The 18,637-nt window shown below is 37.2% G+C and overlaps 1 protein-coding gene across 1 annotated transcript; it reads right to left on the bottom strand.

The window, feature by feature from the left end:
• Positions 1-307: 307 nt before the first annotated feature.
• Positions 308-15,946, bottom strand: LOC105024047 (uncharacterized protein C11orf53 homolog). The gene is made up of 9 exons (XM_029121840.2): positions 15,779-15,946; positions 14,891-14,991; positions 10,629-10,668; positions 9,239-9,519; positions 4,476-8,592; positions 2,658-2,761; positions 1,868-1,919; positions 1,093-1,322; positions 308-971 (listed from the first exon to the last, which is right to left on the bottom strand). Exons 1-5 carry the CDS (start codon positions 15,786-15,788, stop codon positions 8,182-8,184), a joined length of 843 nt encoding a protein of 280 aa, XP_028977673.1. The 5' UTR covers positions 15,789-15,946; the 3' UTR covers positions 308-971; positions 1,093-1,322; positions 1,868-1,919; positions 2,658-2,761; positions 4,476-8,181.
• Between the last annotated feature and the right edge of the window lie 2,691 nt (positions 15,947-18,637).

Raw genomic sequence — 18,637 nt, 5'->3', positions numbered from 1 at the left:
TAGTGCTTAGGGGTCCATTTGGGATTGTACGTAACTAAATTATATAATTTAGTAGTTTTTTTTTGCAAAGACTGATTCATTATTTAGACGTGTACATTACAGTTGGTGCAGTGATTTAATTTTAGCAAAGCAGTTAAAACGTTTGGACCAGTAACAAACGGTCCCTGGGTCGAATCTCGGAGTTTTCATTATGAAAAACTGGTAAGTGTTCTTGGGCAGGCACATTGCAGTAGATTGCACCTGTAAGTCACTCCAGGATAATGGCACCTGCTAAATGACTAAAATATTATAAATGTGACAATAACAGTTGGGTATAGCCTATTTATTAAATTACAAAACGCATCAATAAGAAAAATATACTGTCAGGTAAAAAAGCTAAATTATTATTATAAAAAATATAAACAAATTTGTCAATCACAGTCAATAACTAACTTAAGAAGTACGAGCCCAACTACATATTCAACATTTGTCATCTAGGATAATTCTTCCATATAGACTAAAAACCTGAACATCTGCGGGAACTTTGACATAACCTAAACAATATGAAATGCGAAGCAGGCCATATTCTCAAAACAAGTATTACAAATGCCCACGTTTACAATGATTTCACTGTTATGCTATAGTCACACTGTAAATAAAGGCTGTTTGGATCTTCAAATGTAGCACATCTCTGAACTTGAGAAATCTCGTCTGAAGTAACTGTCCTCCACAGGCGAATCTGTTGTTCCATAGGGTGCGTATTCTGGAGTGGAGATGCTCTCCTGGGTACCCGACCAATGGGACAGGCAATAACAGTGCTGGAGGTTACAGTTATGGTAATGGTAGTGCTCTGGGACAAAACCATAACTTGAGTCCATCCTTGACGGAGAGTTGTAACACGAAGAAGAGGAAGAGTAAGATTCTTGTGGTGAATAACTATTGTAATCAAACGGACTTTGCACATTCAGGGAATCTGATGGTGAGCTCGGAGGCTGAAAAAAAATAAAGATATGCATTCACATTTTTGTACAGTATAATCAAACAATGGATACAACATTTCTGAACAAAAAGCCTGAGCTTTGTTATATCCATCTTAATAAATCATAGCCCTACCATGCCATGACCATAATAGTCCATTATCGGGGAGTGATGTTCCTGGGGCCAGTGCTGTGTTGAGGTAGTTGGATGCATAATACCGCTGCTGTAGGTCTCGTTAGGCATCGCCATGCTTATCAATTGTTGATTATCAAAGCGCTCCACCTGGACGCTGGTGTCTGGAAAGGCCCGCAGATTAAAGCAGTCTTTGGAATCCATCACTTCAGGGAAAGCATCAATATAATGTCCTGTAGGAATGAACGAAACTGGTCAGTGAGAGGGATAAACACAAGCAGGCAGACATTTAAATAAAGGCTCCAGAAGTGATGTCACGGCACCATCAGCCAACAGCTAAATAACAAATTTGAATGCACGTTTAGGCTATAAAAAGGACCCATTAGCCTAAACTGCACTGAAGGAATGTGTCTCGGGTCAATGTAGATAAGAAATAGGCGATATTGAAACTATTTTGCAGTGGTCGTTGATTCTCCGTGTAGGCTGAATTTCAAACTAGATCAATCAGACGATTCAACTGTATTTTATAATAGGCTTATGTGATTTTATTCGAAGCTTGATTAACGGCATTAAATTATGGTTGACTGAAATGCCCCCATTGGCATTTAAAATTGCATTTAGCCTACTGCATGTACTTTAGGCACAATTGTATTAGCATAGATGGATACAGTGAAGAAGTTATCCCATATACAATTATTTTCATCACGTTTCTCTCCATGGTGATATTTTACAAAACAAATACACATTTTTGGATCAAGCTAATGTGATAGAAACTTACCCGGCAAGGAGGAGGAGACGCAAACATTCTGACTCGCAATGCTCTGGGATTTCTATCCACAATGAAAGGAAAAGAAACAGGAAAAACAACATAAGCCTCTACTGATTTACAACAGTACGATTTTTGGCTTGCTCGTTTTCATCCCGATAAATATGCACATATTTGTTTTCAGCAAATGTGATTCATCACCTTGGTACCTTCAACTAAAAAGTTGATTCAATCTTAATTTTAAAGACTTGATGCGTCTTGTGTATGTGTGTCAATGGGTGTGTTTGTGCCTATGTGTGTGTTTGTCTGTGTGTGTGTGTGTGTGTGTGTGTGTCTATGTGTGTTTGTGTCTATGTGTGTGTTTGTGTGTTAGAGACAGAGATAGAGCTAGAGAGAGAGAGAGATTTGTATAAGGAAGTGTCTCAAACTCAGCAAGTCCGCCACGTATGATCAGCATCTGTGCTCTGACTGTAATATTTCCAGTCCCTATACGGACACGAATACATATATGTTTTTATATTTAACGTAGGCTATGTAAGAGCTTGAACCGTCCCTACATTTAATACTTTAAAATGTGTCTCAATGTAACTGCTTAACTAAAAAGTTAGTCAACTCGTCAGTCATTAACAAGTTGGTTAGCTATGGTTATGGCTGTTGGGCGATAATTGAGGAAGTTAGTGCAATGTTTTCTAAAATGTATGTGTGTGTGTGTGTGTGTGTGAGAGAGAGAGAGAGAGAGAGTGAGTGAGTGAGTGAGCGAGCGAGACAGAGTGATAGAGCACAATAGGGAGGACATAATTACCATTCTAACTGTTTTAATTGCGGTCTGGAGAGCTCTCCGCTGTTGCAGCAGCTCTTTAACCGTAGTCTTCACCCGTACGCCCTGGTAGACCTTTGGCTTATCGGCTATAAGAAGACAAAAGAAATGTCAAGATGTATAGTAAACACTGAAATGGTCCTACCAACCCACCCAATCTCAATGTCTGCTGCATATATCCTCTTGCCTATTGATTTACTGAAACTGACACTGAAATGTGAAAAAATTGAGTGATAAGACATAAAATAAAACGTTATGTTTCCTAATAAAGGTATATATCACTAGATAGTTAATATCAGGGTATTTCATTTAGATCAAATGCACTTTTTCTTGGCATATTTGTGTATTTCAAACAAATTATGCAATACGGTTAACGACTGTCGTTATGTGGTTCTCAAATGTTATCCACAATGTATAAATCAAAGCTACCTTTGCGATATGCAGCACTGGCCTAAAATTCTACGTTTGCCTGTAGCCTACCTCTACGAAAATAGCAGAGAATGGGTGTCGAATTTCACAGTCATTGCAGTGGGATTACCTCCCTAAACATTTCATGGGCAAAGGAAAGCGGTGCTAAAATTGTAATGTAAGTGCAACTTCGCGATTTCATTGATTTAGATAAATTGTTTCTTTTGACTGGTTTTCTACACAGGAGCCTCCTAACAATCGATAAGAAAGAGCCCCAAAGGACTCCACGAATCCGCTCAAAAACATAAAGTGAAAATGGAAAACGTCGACTGAGAAGTGCTAAAGTAAGTTTATTTTACAAACCGTAATTACAAGTATCGTTGTGCATGCTACAATCCACACAATGGGAAAATAATCATTTTGATGTGTTTTGGTTTTAGAACGATTCTCGTTTAACCTTTCGTGGTGTGGCAGTACAAAATAAAACCTTCACATTTTATAAAAACGTGGAACTGTTTTAAATATCTTTGCAGAATCATTTATCAAAACATACGGTATATTAACGTTAAAATACGTAATATTTTACCGCATACAATTTGGATTAATATTATCACTAACGTGACTCTCATGTGTGCTTTAGAATTTGTCATGGGCTCATTTATTGGAGGGTATAACATTACAGAAACCACGCCACACTATGGTAGAACTAATTAAGGCAGTCAGAGACTGTATCAGGAGTGGCAAGTTGACGGTAAAGGTGATTCGATAGCAGTAGTTGCCTCGGCAGAATCTAAAGAGGTGTGCTTGGCTGTCAAACCCATCCTGATAAATATTCATATACTGAAATCACGATTTGCCTTAAATGTGGCAAATAGTAAAGCTACACAAAAGACACATCCCACGGATTGCTGCTTAAAAAGAAACTTTAGTTTACATATTACAGCAGTGTAAATAAAATTACTATAATTGCATTTGAATCGAAAAGAATAGTGTAAAAAAGGTATGTAATATCGTCTTTGAGTCAAGTTATCTTCACGTCCTAACATGGAGAAAGAGTGGACAACAGTCATGTTGAAGAAAAAGACAAACAACTATTTTAAAATGTTGATAGATTTAATTGCAAAATATTGTAATTGCAAATAGCATGCAGGTTCCAGGTGATATGGTATAAATTCATATGAGCTCATTGTTGAAGAAAAGTTCCCATCACACTTTAGTTAAAACACGAGTTAGATACTTTACCAAGGTTTTTATCACAACCTTGTCCTTTCCATTGAAGCTTAAACAGCATGTTGTGTAATGTCAAATATTTTTATAACATTCTATTTCTTTCTTTCATTCAGGAGGAATGTAAAATAGATCCATGATCCGAAGAAAAAAAAAGTACAAACTTACCAGACATGTTGGAAAAATGAAGAAAGAGTCCTGGAAGAAGCCCTGCAATGAGATTCAACAATGTCCTTTTCTGGCTCAGTTATATGGCCTATAACGAAATATTCATAAAAGTCACACAAATTATCAACATACAAGTCTTAAATCGGTCTCAGAGCATACAATAATATCCTAATATAGCTAGGGATATATTAGTTTGTGAAATTTTCTCTCCATGCCTACTTTTTAAAAGCCCTAGAACTCAATGATTTGACAATGATTTGATTGCGCGTTACTTTCAATTTGAATATTCAAAGGCTACTCAAAAATACCAATTTTTCCGTATAAATCAATATATATGCACTTAAAATAAACCCCACTTTAATAGAATGTAATACTAATTTATATCCAAACCAAAAATAAATTGATATTTTAAACATTTTATCCATCTTTTGCCAACCAGTCCATCGGCCCCCCTTCATAATGAAGCACTTTACTGCAAAGGAACCGCAATATGTTTAATCTAAACATCACCAACAATCATGCACGGCAGATCATATATATTTCTGGGTGCCTAACCGCATCAACACGTTATCACAATATAATTGTAGTCTTAAATTAAACAATAAACCAAAAGGTCTATGTTGTGGGCGTGGCATGCCGTCACTGACTCCATTGCTCCCACAGCAAGTGCAGGCTTCTCCATCACTGAAGCTCACTCAATCCACGAGTTACCAAATTGGATTGTTGCTGTTTAGCATTACTAAGTTACGTTAATTATATGCAATATTAAAACAAATATTTAAAAAGTACGTGTTTAGCCATTCTCACGTCAAATCTTATGACATTGCAGTGCTGGGCAACTTTATTGTCTAGAGCATCACAAAAATGGAAACAACCTTTTAGAAATGAATTTATTTATTTGTATTTGTTTTCAATGAGGCTTTGTTTAGACTGGCAGCCCAATTATGATACAAGTCTACTAATTGGTGTTTTCCCCAATCAGATCAACTCTAAAAAATCTAGAGATTTTCAGAAGATCTATAACGTTTTGTCTGAAGACTTGTTAGCGAAGAACATATTGTCAGCCGGTAATTTTCACACAAATCTTTTAGGAAAACGTGATCATAGGAACCAGTTCCATGGAAGTGTTCATTGTCATTGTTTGTCCACATTACAGTTTAATAAAAATGTCCAAGCATATTACCAAATAATAAGAAAATATCTGTTTATAGAAAATAGCCTTGATTTAACTTTTTTGGTAACAATATATTATTATTAATCTATTAAGAAAATGTACATACTACATGATCAATACAATATATGTCCTTTCCTGATTTGTGTAGCCATTATCCCTGTCAAGTTGTTCAATAGCCCTTCAACACAGTTCAGGGACCTGTGTAGGAGACTTGACGAACTTTCACCATTCCTAAACCAAGGCCTATTAACGTAACCGCTAAGAAAATAAGATCCATGGTTTTGCTTCTTAGTCATTTTCTGTGGTGCCGTTTTTTAACATTGATGTTAGAAACCCTGAGAATAGAGAACTCATGAAACAACCACGCCATCTAGTGTAGGTTATGTAGGCGATCCCTTTGTTTCAACGTGTGATTAAAAAATAATAAGTCATTTAATAATCATTTAATTATGCCGATTGTACAGAAAACAAGGCGGTCAGCAGTGTATTCAGATTCATTTACAGTAAGTAACCTATTTTCATTTCTGAAAGTCCAGACAGTTGACGCCATAGTTGGAACGACACGTTTGCCTGTAGCCTACTCTTAGCTCAGTTTCCCCATTGTCATAGCAGGTACAAGAACAGGGTCAAGTAGAGTTTCACAGCTGTCATTAGCGATCATGTCCCTCGTCACACTACTCACATTATACATTGTTCGTAAACACAGGTTAGCTTACATGTGGACGTTTTTATTCATTCCAGCATTCTGATGGCTAGTTTAATAATTATGCATCTGAAGTTTTAAACTGCTAACCAGTGGAAGTGGCTACAGGCACTCAGCTCCCCCTAGGTTTCATTTCTACCATATGTGCAGGAACTCAGCTCCCAATTCAACCCTTACTTGTTAGTTGGTTTACGCCTCAACAAAGGTTTGTAGATCGGATCATATGCTAATTTGGTTTTAAATTATGAATAATAATCTGCCAATTTTTGTGTGTTCGCGTTTGTGAAAAACCGTAAAAGCGAACACAGGAAACAAGCGCTGACCAATTCAGTTCTTGGCATGTCTTCCAATGTAGGTAGATTCCCATCAACGTTTCGTTATGTACCGAAATATTGTCTGAAGTGTCATCTCTCATCATCTTTTCATTATTCAACACATATGTTGCAAAAGCTTGTAACAACTTTGAAACAAGTGGCCACATTAAAATACACATATACAAATTAATTACCAAAGCATCAGATTATTATTTTTAATTTTCCAATAATCTATAAATGACTGATTGTCTTTACGGTCAATAGTCGCGTATTGTTGACATGATGCACGACAATTAACAAAAGGCTTGGCAAACACAAGGTGTCAATTAAAGAATAACACCTCAAAAATGTAGTATTTTGAAATGGATGTTGTTAGATTGAATTTATTTATTGAACACCTGAGTGACTAGCCAAGTCACATTAAATTATTTTGTAAAATAGGTACTTACAATAAAAAAAACGGAAATATCCCATTTCTAAATGAAAAAAAATGTGTCCTTGGTCACATAGTTCACAGCTGAATAAAAATAGTAATAGTACATAATAATGTAAAAATATTTTAACATTGCTTGTAAGTAAAAGCTCCTATATACTTTAATCTCATTAGCTTTAACTGTCACCACCTGCACAAAGTGGGAAATTGGAGAAGCTGGACCAATAGCACTGGGGATGTGTTGAGAGCGACTGTAATTGCATCCATTTATGTTCATACTGAACCTAATTGCCCTTTACAAAATAATTACATATTAATTTAATTCCTGAGAGGTATGTTTGGTTTATTTATCCAATTACTTTAGGTCCCCTGAAATGGGAGAAAATGCATAAGAAAGGCTATATTATATGTTTAATCTTTTAGAGCTGACAGGACTGCAATGTAAATTGCATGGAAGACCAAATATTGGGTTAGACATCCTTTGACAAAGATAACTGCACTTAAAAAGTTATTGTAAGCGTCAGTCAGCTTCCAGCACATCTTTATTGCGATATTGGCCCACTCTTCAGATGAAAACCTCTCTGCTCTCTAGCTTCCTAATAGCCCCTCTGAGATTAAGGCAAAGAGCATTTTACAAATATGTTTTTAAGACTGTGTCTCTCTGAAATGAAACCCATAATAAAGTGATATAGTTTAAAACAAATACCTGTCTGTAACAATGACATGGTTAGATAGTGATTATTTTTTTTCAATAATTCTTTACTCAGTGCATTTGAAAATATATATATATTGTGTTTTGGAATGAAACTCTAAACATCTATATTTCAAACATTTACAGACAGGCAGTCATTCTAGGTCAATCCGCAGAATCATAAATGTTCCTTTACATTGTAACGTGCCCATGGAATGGCTGGTTATAAGATATTCCACATTTTAGGATTCAGGAGAGTCAAATTAGTCAAATGTCCAGTTAGTAATGTGAAGAAATGAGCAAAGAATACAAAGTCAAATCTGTGGATGACACGGAGCTCAGTTTCTTGCATAAGCATTGCTTTTGGTTTCTGTCATTGACAGCTTGAAACTTAATAGGACCTCCGAATCTCATACGGTGACCAAGAGCTTCCACCATCTTCTTTTGCCCACAAGTGAGTGTGAGTGAGTGGGTGACTATGAGTAGGGAGGGAACTGTCCGAACCCTCAGTAGCAAGAGGAGCAATCTTGCAGGCTGGGTTGCTGGAGACAGTCACATACGGAGGGCATGTGAATGTGCAGGTAGCAGGGTAAGTGGTGTGGTAGTGTCCTTCTTCCAGAGGGTGAACATAGCAGGGCTGCACTGACCCCATGGAGGAGCTGCGACTGCGGGGGTTATATTGTGAGGGAGGGTCGGGGCTGGGCAGGGAGGCTGGAACAGACGTCACAGAGTTTAGGCCATCAGCACACAGGCCTTCTCCCTGGGTTTCGGGGTGTGCCACTGTTTGTTCCTGTGAGTCTCTCTGCAGGAGCAGACAAAGGAGATGAGGTGGTAGAGAGTGATTAAAAAGGGTTTGTTTATTGCTAGTGTGGAGCGCCCCAATCTGTATATGAGTGTGGCACACTTACATTATGTTACCTACCTCCAACCTTTATTCCTATTGACATGCTCTGCCCCGTCTCACATCTCATAAACACAATAACATCTTCCTGGAAACAGATTCAACTTGAACACACCTAGCCTTCCATGCCTAGCCTTCAAACACTGCCCCCCCCCCCCCCCCCCCGCGACATAAAAATTCAGATGCGGTATATACACATGTGAAGTCGATCTTGGCTTACAATAACCTTACAGCCGACGTCTGACTAAGATAGCCACATAGAACAACTCAACATAAAATACAATGCAAAAAAGTAATTATCATAGAGGCCAAGCACAGGCCCCCCACCCACCACTGGCCCCCCACCCACCACTGGCCCCCCACCCACCACAGGGCCCCCCACCCACCACTGGCCCCCCACCCACCACAGGGCCCTCCCACCCACCACAGGGCCCCCCCACCCACCACAGGGCCCCCCTTCCCACCACAGGCCCTGGCGCAGCTGCGCCCCCTGCACAACCAATAGCGATACCAGTGTCACCAGCACTGACCACTGACAGTACCTTACCAGGAGAAACTGTGGGGACTCTCCATGGAAATGTGGCAGCAGAGTGGACAGTGCTGAGCTGGGGAAGATGGGGTTCCCTCCAGTGGTGAAAGCTGCACTGCAGTAGTCTCTTAATGTTTCTGGGTAGTAGCTGTCTGTGAGGGAGGTGTAGCCTGACGTGGCTGAAGAGTCACAGCCCACTGGCTTGCTCCCAAATGGTGTTGAGTAGATCTCAGAGGAGAATTCGGAGTCAGAGATGAATGGTCGTCTCATGCCGTAGTAACCAGGGATCATATGAGACCCTGTCGGAAAGGAAACCAGGGAAAAAACACTGGTAACAAGTGATCCTGAGCCCTGGTAACAAGTGATCCTGAGCACTGGTAACAAGTGATCCTGAGCACTGGTAACAAGTGATCCTGAGCACTGGTAACAAGTGATCCTGAGCACTGGTAACAAGTGATCCTGAGCACAGGTAACAAGTGATCCTGAGCACTGGTAACAAGTGATCCTGAGCACTGGTAACAAGTGATCTTCAGTATTGTATGGATCCAAAACGGATGTGTACAATACTCTTACCTGCTTTGGATAAAAATGTAGAGTAAATGGTGAAGGATTGCATTTATCATTCTGCCCTACAAAGCAAAAGACTGCACTTGTAAAATCCAATGTTTACTGTGTTGTGTTATGCACACAATTGTAGTTTATATTAGCATTAACTGCATAAACTTTATACAATAAAAAAAGACAGTAAATACCAAGAAAAACCTCAATTATTTCCTTTCACCTTTTACAGAATTTAGGGCTGTTTGCTATTTCATGATTGATTGTTCCTAAACTGATAAAGAATCCAACTGTATTAAACTGGCCAGCATATACATATACATCTATGAACACAAGTTTTAGTATTTATTGTCCAGGAAATGTAATCCTGTACCAAGCAAGAAGACAGTAATTGCCATCTAGGGTCATGTAAGAGGTTAGGGTCAGTATTAATAAAAAATGACCTCAATGTAAGAGAACATATAACCACATCTCCAGGGATCAGCCTAAGACACATTTGACTGGAAATTTAAGAAGGTGCGATTTACACAGTATAAGCAGTGACCTCTCTTGCGTAGCAGGGCAGTGTTTGTTTATAAACTACTTACAGCCTGCAGCTTTAATGCTGTAAATTACCCTTTAATACATTGTAAGATGTCTTAATTACAATAAGATGTGTTATATTATATGTCTATAATTGGTGTTATTCGTTTTATTATCATGATTATTGTATCATACTTATATGCAATGTATACGTATTTATATACACACACACACACACACACACACACACACACACACACAGCATTCAATGGTTATATAATGATATAATTTATATAATAACATAATTTACCCAAAGATTATGTCTTACCTGGCATTTGTACAAATGATGATTGGCTGGATGTTCCTCCCTATGAGTGAAAGAATAGACAAACATAAGAGCCTGAATCCATAATATTATGAAAACAGGTCTGATTACAATATCATCTATCTGAGATGTCCTTATTTCTGAAAACCCCCACCTAACAAATTAATGGTTTAGACAACAAAAAATAAATACAATCAATTGAGGCCCATTAAACCAGACAAAGCAGGGAATTCCCCACCCCAAACGACCTGTTGAAAATCTTCACCTACAACACTTCATATTGAGATTGTGATTGGTTTTGGTACTTGAGAGTGTGTGGACAGGGCCATGTTCATTTGCAAAATGTTCTTGAATGGTACATGTGAAAGAGGCATGTATATTATATATTTCGTGTCTGAACAGCTCAGAATATAAAACCATTTTGAAAACAGATCAGATGCAACACATTCAAATGAGTGCTTTTAATTTTCACATTTCATATTATGTTTGATATTGTGTAGTATACATGTTATTATGTGGGATTGAAAGAGGACATACATAGGGAAAGAAATGATCAGAGATGCACTTGCACAGATAGTGAGTGTTAGAAAGGTGGACAAAGCCTTCCTTTGTTTGCATATTGCTAACATGCAATAGTTGATATGTTGGCTGGAAGGCAAGCAAATGATGAGGGTTAGATTTGAATGCAATTTGCCCACACCAAGACTTCCTCATGTGGATTAGGTCTATGCATTACATCTTCTCTGAAAGCTGTGTATAGAAATCAGGTAGTTGAATCATAATGTGCTTTCAGCTCACAGCTCACAGCCAGTCACCTGATGGAGAGAGACATGATACCAAGTAAACACAGTTCTTTATTAAGAGCTAATCTGTGAAGTGCTGGGCTGAAAAAAATGGTGGTGTAAAAAATTAGTAATAAGTGAAACAGCAATCATTTTTTTCACACAGGTCCAGTTGGTGTTGAAAAAACAATTATTTTAACACTGAATGTTGTGTTTCCTTGGGATCTCTTTGCCTATTGCATTTTTATTATCAATCCATTAAAATAATTTTATTTTATTGTCACTACAAATCGTAAATAAGATAAGTCAATTTATTAGTCTCCATTATTGTATACAATATTATTTATTTTCTAATGAGACCACTGCACTTTTTGTATTTCCTTTCCAAAAAGTTGAAAAGGAAAGTTTTGAGTGAGGAGCAGGGGCATTCAATTTTCAGTGGTCTCTCAATTTTTAACCATAAATAATCATAATTATTTATTTTCTAAAGAGAAAAGACTATAACCCAAAAAAAAATATCACAAGCAGGACATGCCAATAAATCCCTATTAATCTCTACAATGCAATAGGTTTTGCAGTATAAAGGACATGTATATTTAGTTTCTGTGCGTCATCGTTTTCAAAAATAGGGGAGCGAAAGCTAAAGCTCAGCCTTGGCTGAATAATGTCACCCATACTTTCAGACAGAAGTGCAGAAAAGCGGAAAAGACAAGTTGCAAAAATCATATCAAATTTTGAGAGATTGTTCAATTCAGTATCAGCTCTCTGTTGAAAGAGCAAGAGCTACGTTTTTCTCTGACATTATCTCAATCAACTATAATAAGCTTATAGTTCTGTTCAGTACAATAAACAATGCTTTACATCCGGTTGCTATTGCCTTTCCTGATACAACCCCTGGGAACTGTGAAGACTCAGGACCTTTTTCACTGGCAAGATTGATGCCATAAGATCTTGCATCTTACTTCCAGATCTCGACCCCTCTGATTTTGCCACGTTCTGCTCTTTTTAACCAGTTTGAACCTGTATCTCCTTCACATGTGACAGACATAGTCTCACACATGAAGCCTACTACCTGTACCCAAGATATTGTTCCCTCATGCCTTCTAAAAGAAGTGCTGGACACTATTGGTCTTAGTATATTGTCCATAATAAATAGCTGCCTCATCAATGGCATTGACCCATCCTGTTTTAAACATGTAGTGGTCCAGCCCCTTATTAAAAGGCTTAATCTACACTGTTAATAATTTCTGTCCAATTCCTATCAAAAGTTCTTGAGAGAGTAATTTTTCTCCAGCTTTCCTTATTTTTAAATGAAAGCCATATTCTGGATACATTCCAGTCAGCTTTTAGGGCACACCATAACACTGAGTCAGATCTTCTTAAGGCGTTAAATTATTTATTGTTGTTTAGGGACAATGGAAATGTTGCTATTTTAATATTGCTTGATCTTAGTGGTGCCTTTGACAGGATTTATTATACCATCCATCTAGATAATCTTTAACTAGAAGTTGGCATTCAGGGTATTGCTCTAAACTGTTTCCCTCATATTTGAGAAACAGGAAATTTTCTGTAATGATCAGGAATTTCTCCTCCTCTGAATTAGTCACCTTGGGATACCTCAAGGCTCTGCCCTATTTTATTCTCATTATAGATGCTTTCTTTGGGCTCCATCTTTCAGAAATATAACCTATTTTACCACTGCAATGGCAATGACACACAGCTGTACCCTTCCCCTGAAACCTGGTGACAAGAAATCCCTGAAATCTCTCTCTCGTTGTCTTAGAGACATAAAATAGTGGCCAGCTAAAAACCTCCAATTACAAAACACAAAAACAGAAGTTGTTGTATTTGGCCTCACAGACTCTACCAAAGTTACTGTTGGCCTCTATCATCAATGTACATGGTTATCATTAATAACTTAATGCCTCTATCCATCAATGTACGTAACTATGCAAAAAATCTCTGGGTTAGTTTTGATAAACCAGATAAATCTGTTGTCAGCTTTTTTCAGCTCCAGGTCATTGCCAAATTGACACCCATTCTTACTTTCAAGGATTTGAACAGTTATTCATGCGTTCATTTCCTCCCAACTGGACTATTGTAACTCTTTGTACGTGGGAGTCAATTTTCAATCTGTCAATCTTCCTTGTCTCACCTTCAGTTTGTCCAAAATGCAGCTGCCAAGTTTTTAACAGTAGACAAAAGAGAGAGAGTATCACTCCTGTATTAGCCTCTCACCACTGGAATAGGCTAACTTTATATATTACGTTCTCCACAAGTAGCGACATCTTTTCTTTATCATTTGAGTGTGCAAATGGACAGGAAGTTGTGTTCTGTAGTTCTGTCATGTCCTATGAAAATATGTTTAGTAAGCTATATGTTTCATGTATGGGTTTCTTCTTGCTGTCCTGGACACTTCATTGTACAGCACTTTGGTTGACACTTGTGTTTTTAAAGGTACTTTATAAATGTGGCTTGGCTTGGCTTGACTACGTCATGGTGTGATCTTTGTGATGACTGATGGAAGTGCTTCAACTTTTTCAACCTAATTTTGACTTTAGAAACCTGTGACATTTTTGCAAGTGTAATGCTAAAACAATTAAGAATGTATCAATAAAGTGTTTTTTGGAAGCAAAAAATTATAAATGAACTAGATTCAGTAAATATCACTTACAGTTGTCATAGTTGTTTCTGTGGACTACATTAGTTAAATGGGTTGCTTGATAATAATCAGTGCAGATTGAACTTATTGTTACTTCTACATTGATCTTGGATGTGGTCACACTACAGGCATGGGAAGATGGTCAAAGAATACAAAAGAATTAACCATGTTGAAACAAAACTGATCTACCTTATTGTTTGTTATTTCTCATAATGATCTCACCATAAAGAGTTTTTTTTGTGTGAAAGAGGACAATGGTAACAGAAAAAACTGAGTCTTATATAGGGCATTGACAGAAAGCTTGTGAGATGAAAACCTTTTCCTGTTTGCTCAAGCAGATGTCTGATAGGTGGGTTTTGCTGTGTCTGAGGCAACAATGGTCAACTTGTCTGTGGCCTGCCTGAAGAACAATATTTGTTGGCAGGTGTGCGAAAATGTGACTTTGCATAGACCAACCTGGCAGAACAAAAAGGATTTGTGCTAGCTATCCTCCTAAAGTTCATGACCATATCTTATTGGGCACTATTGTTGTCCTGCTCATTGTGGAGTTTCCATGTGTTTTTTCCTCTTCACTTAAACTCTATATTCTGAGGCATCACTTTCACTCAAAACAGAAAAGTGGAGGGGAAAAGTACACTCCAGAGGGACTTACAGGGTTATGATTTATTAATATTAAGTCTAAATGTAAATATGCAAAAGGTTGAATGAAAACACTAGTGTTTTATTGCTAACAGACATTGAAAGAGAGAAATAGAGAAAGCAACAAAATAACAAAAAAGATAGATACTACAAAAGCAAATCTTATAAGATTTAGTACTCACACTATGTTCTGGTCCATTAGTTAGTCTTTGTCGTTTTTCTGCCAGTAGATCTTTCACTGTGTGCTTGACTCTAACCCCTTGATATATTCCTTTAGAATACTCTGTTGAAAGAAAGGGATAGGTATTTCAAACACACACACACCAATGATAGAAAAGTAAATCAAGTCAATAAATTACTCTACACTCCTTACTCCTACACGACTTACTGAAAATTATGAGTTAATATACTCCTCTTTAAAAAGATACACCATATACACCTTTTCTGTAAGACTAAATAATAAATATGTGTTTGTCCTATTTTCTACTGAATATATGGTTTAAATGATTTCCACATTATTGCATTCTGTTTTTATTTACATTTTACGCAGCATCCCAAAATATTTTTGGAAACTGGGTTGTGGTAAAAAAAAAAATTTACAAGTCTGCGTACAATTTCAATTGTTGAGCTAGATATAGCCCTAGTATAAGTAGTGGAATTTGGGAAGGTGATAGAGGTTTATGAAGTATCAAGAAATATTCTAGTACACATACATCATAAATCTCAACAGGTAATATGTCTGTGGCCTGACTTAAACAAATGCCTCCGGAATCCTTTCCTTTGTAGAATGAATAGTATAAAGTTGTAGACCACATTTGCACTTTCATTTGTGAAAGGATATTGTATGTAAAAACTGTTGCAGTAAAAAAAAATCTACTTTTCCAAAAATGAAAAATGTTTGTGTTACTCATAGTGTTATGCTAGCTAGATAATTAATTCTGTCACCATCACTCCCTTATTGGAGAAAGATCCACATTATGTGGATGATGAGAGTCATATTAAAACTATATGAAGTGGAGGTATTTCATAAATTACCTTGAACCAGAGTTATTAACTTAATTTTGCCTTACCAGTTTCCATGGTGTAGCTGTATAAGCTCTAGTACTACACAGATTGTGGAGGTCAGTCCACTATTCCAGCGAAAGTGAAGATGTAACTAAGTTAAAATCATACTAAAGACAAGACTTTTCCACCTATAGACATTTTTACAAAATAATACACAGACTCCACTGTTGGAGGGTGTGTAGACCTTTTTAAATTACCTTTTCCCATGCAAATGATCAGTAGGACGTTTTTAAACAATTTGCATCTACAGTCTAGATGGATTAGAGGACAGCAAAGGCATCCAAGAGAATCATTGGGAATATTTTTATAGTTATAGTAATACATGTTTTAAGATCAAATTTAAGACATTTTACGCTTATTTGTCACACCCCTCACATTCCCTAAATCTCTTGGCATTACATCAGACATGGGCTGAATGGTTTAATTGAGAGGCAATTATAACTACAAACCTTAACTATTATCTCTATGTGCATAATAATAATTTAATTCACAACTCCACCTGGTTACATCCAAATTGACAGTAGGGCATCATAACACATTCATATTACATTCATATTATTTATAAATATATCAATGTCACAATACTTTAAATTTGTTCTAAGCCTATTTCCCTTCATACTGTGTCTGCTATAGAAGAACAAAAAAGCCAGGATTTTTTTTTTATATATAAAAAATCTTGGAAATAAGATAAAACCTTGCACATGCAATGCCAGGGTTGTGGGTTTGATTCTCAAGTTGGGCAATTCTTAAAAACAAATAAAAAGGTATGTGTGGTGTTAGCTGCCGCTCCCCCTCCTGCACCAGTGTTCCTGGCTTACTAGCAGGCAACCAATCACATTTTTTCATGCCCATCCCGGACTGTCTCCTCATGCCCATTACACACATCTGGACTCTATTTCCCAATAAACCTTTGTATTTTGTTCCCTTTGTTTCCCCCAGTCTTTGTCAAGTTTTGTCAATGTTTGTTTTACAAGTGTACCCAGAGCGTTTGCTTGCTTCTCAAGTTTGAAGATTGTGATTTATGTACATACTATTGATAAATTTTTCATGCTCTTAATGCCTTTGACTTGCTTTTTCTATATTTGTTCATTGTTCTGATTGGAATCTTGAAACTGCCTACTACCTCTTAAGCCATGACACACTGACTACTGTAAGTCACTCTGCATAATAGTGTTTGCAACATTACTGAACAGTAATTACAACATCTGAAGGTTAGTTCTCAAAATTAATGGCTTCCAAGACATGAAAGTGTAGAGGTCCTACAAACGTCGCTGACCTTGGTGTTTTCCGTGAAGATTTCAACATCTCGGTCAGATCAAACATGGTAAGATACGTGACATCCTCCTCAACATGCAACCTTTCTTACATATAACGTGTTGCAGCTCACAATGGAAACCCCTTAGGTTCTATTATAGGCAATTTACAAATTACATGATTTGGTACAGCATTCCCTTCTGCTAAATTGTTGCTTATCGAGACACCCTTCACAGCTTGGCTAGGCATCAGTCGAATGAATATGGGACCTGAAACAAGAACAGACTTGAATCAATATAATACAAAGAAAATTCTGTGGAACCCATCTCCACGCCTTGAACTAACACACTGGCACTAGTTGCTGAACTGTCAGACGAAGGCAAAACACCCTCCAAAATGAAGGATTGCCCAAGTGCCATATCTTAACAGGCTGTTTGCATGCATAAGCAATCACAGAGACACAAACCCATCTGAGACAACATTTTCAAAATTTTTATTTAGAAGATAAACAAGTGCCTAACAGGCTGCAGTGCCCTTGCAAGAAGACTTTAGTTAAACTTTTTGGGGGGCCACTAACAGACCTCTTTAGCCTTTCTCACAGCAGTAACTACGAATTGGCAAATAAAACAAAATAATTTTCTGTACACTTTTATATGGAAAAGGACTTAAATATCGTTAGGGGGATTTCTCTGCATTATATTTTGTGTTGGGATTTGTGCTTAGTGTCTGTTTATGTTTAAGTACATTTTATGTGTCTGTACAAAAAGACTGTACATGAGTCACAAATGTAAGAAGCAACCTTCTGGTGAAGACCATTCTTGAACTGCATGTGTACTGTAGTGTTAGTGTATTTAAAACCTTAAGGTCCTTAACTTCTTAAGAAACTGCACCAATCAAAAATGAATTATTGTTCCTTTGAGAAGTCACTTATATACTAAATCTGTTTTTCAGAATATTAAGTCTAAATGTAAATATGCCAAACTTTTGTCTGTATGATTCTGAAAGCCACATGTAAGCCTGAAAGAGAGCTTTCATCAACAGATAAATTGGCGTACACTTTCTGGGCTTTTGCCATAGGATCAATTTGGAGTACTACTTACCAGATTTCGGAAAGTGATTTTAGAAATGTGGCAGAAATGCTTTAAAAAAATTATTAAACCACTTCCTTTTAGCTGAAAGTTATGAAAAGCAATCTAATCTGCCCAAGAGCAAACTCAGTTTAAGATGTCTTGTGGCCTATGTGGATTTCTAGGTCTAATTCTCTTACGTGTTCACATTTTTTATTTTGTTTTTTGGCAGCACATTCTGCTGTACCTTCCTTTTGTTCTACTCTGGGTGCACTGGCTGCACATTCATCTTATCCTTCCCTGGTCTCAAGCTCTGGTCTTTGTCACCCCGTTTAAATTTTTTTACCATAAAAATCAATCAATCAAATGTATTTTATAAACCCTTTTTACTTTAGTAGTAGTCAAAAAGTGCTTGCACATGTTACCTAGCCTAAAACCCCAAAGAGCAGGCAACAACAAGAAACTGATGAACAGTTTCAAAGAAATACTCGCTAGTAGATCAGAGTGTCTTCAGTTCTTACTCTCTAGGTTTCATTTCTAAAG

Source organism: Esox lucius, chromosome 1 (assembly GCF_011004845.1).
Source record: "Esox lucius isolate fEsoLuc1 chromosome 1, fEsoLuc1.pri, whole genome shotgun sequence".
Taxonomy (NCBI): Eukaryota; Metazoa; Chordata; class Actinopteri; order Esociformes; family Esocidae; genus Esox; species Esox lucius.
Note: the sequence above shows the minus strand (reverse complement) of the source record. Positions and strands in the feature narration are given on the sequence as shown.

Coding starts and splice junctions, on each gene's coding strand:
- LOC105024047 (XM_029121840.2), bottom strand. Junction 9,520..10,628: donor ATCATTTGTACAAATGCCAG/GTAAGACATAAT, acceptor CCTTTCCGACAG/GGTCTCATATGATCCCTGGT. Junction 8,593..9,238: donor AGTCCCCACAGTTTCTCCTG/GTAAGGTACTGT, acceptor CTGCTCCTGCAG/AGAGACTCACAGGAACAAAC.